The sequence below is a fragment of the Chrysochloris asiatica genome, unplaced genomic scaffold, assembly GCF_000296735.1.
Source record: "Chrysochloris asiatica unplaced genomic scaffold, ChrAsi1.0 scaffold00129, whole genome shotgun sequence".
NCBI lineage: Eukaryota > Metazoa > Chordata > Mammalia > Afrosoricida > Chrysochloridae > Chrysochloris > Chrysochloris asiatica.
Genome location: NW_006408647.1, coordinates 2,786,205 through 2,793,374, shown reverse-complemented (window position 1 = coordinate 2,793,374; position 7,170 = coordinate 2,786,205). Strand labels below are relative to the sequence as shown.

General features: G+C 39.8%; 1 protein-coding gene across 1 annotated transcript in view; it reads left to right on the top strand.

Annotated features, from left to right (window-relative positions):
* Nucleotides 1-2,669: 2,669 nt before the first annotated feature.
* Nucleotides 2,670-7,170, top strand: part of EGF (epidermal growth factor) — a gene marked incomplete at its 5' end in the record, with an annotated part of 163,014 nt that continues 158,513 nt past the window's right edge. The window contains one exon of the mRNA XM_006869337.1: nt 2,670-2,790. Coding sequence (XP_006869399.1) covers nt 2,670-2,790 — 121 coding nt within the window. The remainder of the gene's footprint in view (nt 2,791-7,170) is intronic.

Sequence of the window (7,170 nt, the reverse complement as noted above, 5' to 3'; positions counted from 1 at the left end):
TTTCTTGCTTCTGCTACAAATTCCCCTAGCTGTCAGCCTTCCAAACTTCTAAATATTCCTTTATATGTGGTTCAGAGTTCTGGGATCCTCCCCTGAGCCTGCTTGGTTTTGTATTCTGTGTTGTTGCTGACAGATCTCCTTACTGCACTTCCACCTGATCCACCATCTTGTTCATTCTACCAGTGGTGTTATTTTAAAATGTAACCCACTCAGTTCTTGTCAAAGCCTTCAAGTCACAGGATTGCTGACATCTCCCTTCCTGTGGCTCCAAGGGATGCTTCAAAGCATCCCTAACCCTTCAGAAGTGGATGCTGTGATTCCCATGAATCCACCACAGACACCCACAGGCATGGCAATGCAAGCACATTCCAATCAGTCACTCGGTTAAAGGAAGAAAAATTCGCTGAAAAATGTCAGCAGTTTAGTTATCTTCATAACCACACCCAGGTGCCCTCAGCTGACGTTCCTGACTTTCTGTTAAAGTGTGCAAACATTGCTGTCTCAAACCTACCTGAACACTAGGGGATTGTGACCTAGAAAGCCAACATATGGCCCACAAATATAAATCACCCCATAGCATTTTAAAAGACTGATATTTTAAAGACTGCTACTAACTATAAGAATTTATGGCTTTCCAATTTATGTTTTTTTGGGTGTAGATCATCAGGTCTTTCTTTCAAGGTATCTCTGGGTGAACTTGAACCTCCAGCCTTTTGGTTAACAGCCTGTCATGCTAACCATTGTACATCCAATGACAAGATCAGCCCAGGGAATAGTAATTACAAAAGAAAACTTAAGTAAAAATAAAAAAATAATATGACAGATCGAAAACCCAAATAGAATATATTATTATTATTAAGTGCCATCAAGTCGGTTCTTAGGGTAGTAGATTATTTCATATTTATGTTCACATCATCCTCCCCTTGTACTCATTACAATGACCTGGCAGTGAGTTTTGCTCATGGGGAAGCTTATTAACAAGTCTAGTAAATTAAATAGTCAGGGCTGATTGTTTGTACAACACTCATTCTGAGTCTTAAGTTTGAATGAGTCCAAAAAGCAACGGAATATCTCATCTACTCACCTGATTTTAGCTGTTTCAAAAAGGTGACATAGTCTTTGTTGAATAATCAGAACATTAAATATGGGGAAAGACAGAGTTGTTCCCATTCTCCTCTGTAATGGGAATCCACTCTTATAACTGTTATTTTTGTGATTATTGTTTTATCTGCATTTTGACTTGTACCTTGAACACTACCTCTGGATAATTTGAATGAAAAGCTTCAAGGATGAAGTAAACTAGCAGAATTTTCTGTCATTCATTCAATTTGGTATCAATGATTTGCCTAAGCTGGCTATTTCTAGGCCCTTGTGTATTTCTGAAGAAATGAGTGCTGTTGTTCCTATTAGAAAGTAGTGATGCAGGCAGCTGAATCAATACTTGAAGCTTTTAGTTTCTATCACTGATAGTGAACCATAGCTTACATTGCCAGAGAAAGAGCAGCATTCGGTTCGGCTGGGTTTCCAGTGCTTCCACAATTAGCTTATTTTTTCCAACCCTGCTTTATCATAACAATCCACTTCTTTCCCCATACTCCTGGCCCTTCATGATGCTTTATTATGTTCATGCTGAAAGAAAAGGTGTCTGTACATACTATATCTCTTTATTTGGCTCCAGGAATTTCCCTTTGATTTGGAAAGAATAATCTTGCAAATTCCGCTATAAAATATACAGGAGAGAAAAGAAAGATTAAGGTCCTGGAATGTGTATGGGTGTTGACATTTTGTTAGAATAATGAGCTGTAAGTGAGTTATAATTTATATTGCTCATGTGAATGATCAATGATTATAAATTGGAATTATCAGTGGTGGTGTTCATCATTGATTTATATTGTGTGGTTTAACTTTGTCTCTTAACCTTCAAGATGTTAAAACATAGCCAGTATTCAACAGGTATATCTGAGACACCATGAGCTCCCTCCCGTACCCTAATTGCTCTTTCTCTGGTTCTGCCCAGAATATTTATGGTGAGTAGGGCGTTATCTCCTATTTGGCAGCTGGCCCTGCTTTCCTGTGGCGTGGAATTGCCCACATTCACATTTGCAAACAGAGGCTCACTCAAGTGTCACTAAATGAGTGGAGGTGGAGCCAACAGAGCTTTAAAAAGGAAAGAGGAGTCATTCTACTTTTCAAAAAGAGAAATGGTGTTTGGGGAGGAATCCTGTCCCCATATTTCTTCTTTCAGACTCATCCAAGCGCCGTGGGTGGAACTTTCCATCAATTCTTTCCTTTCTTCTTTCTCCCGAGCCTTTGCCTTGCTCACTGCTCTGTCTGTCACAGAGCAGTCTGCTGCAGGCCTCCAGAACTTGCGTGTTCAACTCTGCTAAATTTGTCATAAGGGTGTCAGGTATTCCTTACTGGCTCCAGAAAACTGAGATACTGAAATCTTTCCTGAAGTGGCCCTTTCAAGCTGCATTTGGAAGCTGTCTTGAGTTGCAGAAGAAAAAAAGCTGAAGGGTAAGAGCAAAACAGAAGAGTCAAAAGATGCCCCAAGGCCAAAGGCCAGCCTTGCGGGACAAGCTTGTGGCCAGATACACTTTGCCTGGGCTCTTCTCTAGCAAAATCAACTCACTTTCTATTGAAAGTTCAAACCCATCAAGATGCTGCTGCTGTTATTTATGATTTTATTTTCAGTAGTTTTTCAGTTTAGTTTTGTTAGTCTCTCAGCTCTGCAGTACTGGAAGTGTCCTAATGGCCCTCCTGCAGGAAATGGGGATTCTACTTGTGTGGGTAAGTAATAAAATTTAAGTCATTAACCGTCCTCTTGGATACAGCTGTTACGGACTTGTATACTTCAGTCTTGTATACTTCAGCTTTTTTTTTTCCTGATTTGGTTTTGGATGTGTGTATTTGCTTAATTTTTCTTTCCTCATGTATGCTTATTTTACCAGCTGTTAAAACTAATCTGCTACTAACTATAAGAATTTATAGTTTTCCAATTGTTCTTTTGTGTGTAATCTGGCTCATTTTGTACTAGTTGGACATGTCCTTTTCACTCAAGCCTCAGGCTTTATGTTGATGTGAGGGGTCATTAAACCCTTAGTCAATTATAAATATTGGAAACCGGGGGAACATGTTTTTATCTATTTATTTTGCAACTATCTCCACTTAACCCATAAAGGGACAGGGGGAATCCTTCTTTCTGATGACTTTATATAAGAGCTCAGAATAAAAAATATGAAGGCAATTATGAACAAATGTGATTCTATCGCTGTGAAGATTAACCTAGGTTTAAAGTTAACTCCCTTCCCTCTCCTGTTGTTTCTCAATCTCTGACTCAACGCTAGTGTTTTAGTAACAGGTGCACTGTAACTTTGAAAGCTGTTAAGAAATGGTAATGGGTAAATAAACAACAGTCTATCTCTACATTAATTATGATTTTAAATCAAGGGGAAATAAGAATTTCCCTGAAGAAAAATAACAATCTGGCCTCAGGACCTTTCCTAAAAACAAACAAACAAACAAACAAAAAAGTTTTCACTTCTCACTTTCTCTTTTTCTCACTGTCTGCTGATATATTTTATTTAATCTGTGCATGGTCTCCAAACTGTTGCTCAGACAAGGTAGAAGACAGAAGCTCCCCTGGCATGCCTTCTAATGTTTCTTGCTGTCCCAGGGTAACACAGAATGGAAGAAACACAAGTGTTAGGGGCAAACAGATCTACTTCAAACCTGTGCTGCCCACTTAAGAGTTGAGTTCCACTGGAATATAACTGGAAATGATGTAAGATGTAATAATATATCATAGATAATACTACTTGCTATTCTAGATTGTTGTCAGGATCACGTAACAGGTGAAACAGGCCTCCCAGCAGAAATTGTGGTTATTGTTAGGTACCATAGAATAGATTTTTGACTCATAGTAACATCAGGTGTCAGAGTAGAACTGCTCCCTGGGGTTTTCTTGGAGTCCTGGTGTGGTGCTGTGGGATAAAGCACTGGACCACAAGGTCGGTTTGAACCACAAGGTCAGTGGTTCAAACGCACCAGGAGCTCCTTGCAATCCCTACATAGGGTCGCTATGAGTTGGAACCACAACAGCAACAACAAATCTTTACAGACACAAATCACCAGATCTTTCTTCCACAGTGTTGCTGAATGGGTTCAAACCACCAATCTTCCAGTTAATAGTTGTTATTAAGTGCTGTTGAATGGGCTCTGATGGCCCTGTTAAGAAGGGTTTCTGGTTCAAACCGACCTTGTGGTCCAGTGCATTATCTGACAGTTCCACACCAGGGATTCCAGTTTAGTAGCTGATCTCAATAAATATCCTCTTGGACTCCTGTCTTGCCCAAGCCTCTGATCAAATCGTATCATGAGGTGCCTTATGTGAACAGGGTGGCATCGTGGCACGGAGCCCATGGAGTGTAGAATGTCTGGATGCCACTTCACGACTCTGTCTCTTTGCTCCCTCGTTCTTTGCAGGTCACTGCTTTAAATGCCCCCACGTGACACTCTATGTCTTAAATTAGCTGATAAATGACTGGGCCCCCTGTTATTCCTTGCATTCAGAGTATAATGTTTCTTTCTCCTCTTTAAATAACTTGCGTTCCATAATTTTGCCCATTTAAATTCTTTATGCCGTATTTCTTGTTCTTGGCATTGAGACATACCACTCTGCTTTCAACCTGGCCCAGCAGGAAGAATGCTTTGTGGTTTGACAAGATTCAGGTAAATTGATTCATTGTTATTCAAGTAACTGCTAGCTGGACAGACCAATTGATAATAACACAGAATTCGGCTTTCTTTCCATTCCTTCTTTTTAAAATGGACTGACTAGCCTATTAACTTCTCTTTGAGTAAATCCAGGTGAGGAGAGCAGTAAAGAAACCTGTTGCAAGTGAGCTTTCAAGCCTGTTTGCTCTGGAGGAGAAATATCAATTGAGAAAAGGAAATGTTCCTGCTTGCTTTCAGTACCTGCAATACTTCTATGTGAAGCAAGTACAGGCCATGCCTCAGAAAGCTGGCTGCAGGAGAAATCCTGGGGCACCAAGCTAGCCAACTGAGTAGATAACTTTTAACAGTAAACAGTGAAAAAACTGATTTCAGCACCTACGACTAAGGTTTGGTCAGCTTCCCAGTCATGTGCAAACCAGAGTGCCTTTGTGATTATAATCTTGCTGATTTTTTTCAACCAGGGTCATTTTTTAAAAAACAAACAAAAAAACTAACTGCAAAGATATTATAAAAATGAATTTTTATGCCTAGCATGTAATGAAACTCCAAGCCCCCAAATCAAACTAACAGCTGTTGATTCAATTCAGAATTCTAGCTATCACAAAACACCTTAGGATTGCTCCTTAAGGTTTCTGAGGCTCTAGAGAAGATCAATAACATCAGCTAAAATAAGACCAGAGACCAACTGTGGAACACACCATCAATTGCTCCTATGAAAGTTCAGGTTGAAGCGGAAGAAAAGTAAAGTTCATGAGAGCCAAAACATAACCTTGAGTATATTATACATGAATGTAGAGACAGACCATCTCAAGAACAAATTTGATGCAATAGACATTGAGGACCCAAACCCAGAAGAGCTGTATGGTGACATCAAGAGCATCATCCATGAAGAAATCAAAGGGTCATTAAAAAGAGACGAAAGAAAGAAAAGACAAAAATAGATGTCAGAAGTGACTCTGAAACTTGAACATTGAAACTGGAAGAAATGATGAGGTAAAAGAGTGGAACAGAAAATTTCAAAAATGAGCTTGAGAAGACATAATATCTAACGAAATGTGCAAAGATCTGGAGTTAGAAACCCCAAACGGAAAAACATGCTCAGCCATTTCTCAAACTAAAAGAGCTGAAGAAAAAAATTCAAGACTTGTGTTGCAGAATTGAAAGATTCTATGGACAGTTACTCATCTATAAGAAGAAATTTGCAAGACAGCTACCAGACTAACTGATTGCAAGAGATTCATATTTATACTCATTCCAAAGAGAGATGATCCAATGGAATGGGGAGATCATTGAACAATATCAATGTCACATGCAAGCAAAGTTTTGCTGAAGATGATTCAAAAGTGATTGCAGGATGCCAGAAGTTCAAGCCAGATTTAGAAGAGGATGTGGAGTAAGAGATATCATTGCAGCTGTCAGATGATCTTGGCAGAAAACAAGAATACCAGAAAGGTGTTTACTTGTACTTTATCGACTATGTGAAGGCTTTGACTGTGTAGATTATGACAAGCGATGGATAACATTGTAAAGAATGGGTATTCCAGAACACTTCATTGTGCTCATGGGGAAACTGTACACAGACCAAGAGGCAGTAGTTAGAATAGAATAAGGGGGTACTGAATGGTTTTAAGTCAGAGAAGGTATGTGCTAGGGTTGTATTCTTTCACCATAATTATCCACTCTGTATGCTGAACAAATAATCCAAGACTAGATTATTTAAAGAAGAGAATGGCATCAGATTGAAGGAAAAAATTTTAACAACCTGATATATACAGATGATATAATTTTGCTTCCTGAAATTGAAGATTACTTGAAATACTTAATGATGAAGACCAGAAACTAGCCCTTTTGTATGGCTTGTACCTCAAAGTAAAGAAGGCAAGACTCTTCACAACTGGGTCAATAAATAATGTAATGATAAATGGAGAAAAGATTGTTGAAGTTGTCAAAGACTTCATTTTGTTTGGGTCCACAGTCAACACTCATGGAAGCAGCAGTCAAGAAATCAAATGGACCACATCCAGATCTCCAGAGATGAGATCCACTTGAAAGGATGAGCAGACCAGCCTGGAGCGGCTAGAAGAATAAAGGATACCTCTTGAAAGAAAGACCTGCAGGAAAAATGGAGGCAGATGGGCTGTTACTACAAGAACAAACAAATCGCTTCCCTAGAAAACATCAAGGCAAGTGGCCAGGTCCTCTCAACGCAGGCCCCTTTCCAAGACTAAGACTCAACAGAAATGCACGCTCTGATTGGTGACCACACACATCACCGAGGGGGGGAAGTGGGGTAAAAGCAGCAATGAAGCGGCAAGCTAAGCCCTACAATGTTCAGTGGACTTCTGTGGACCCAGTTGGAGACTCAGTTGGCAAGCAAGCAGCGTGAAGAGACCTGGAGACTTCTGGGCCCAGAGTCAGTGGCGTGGCCACGGA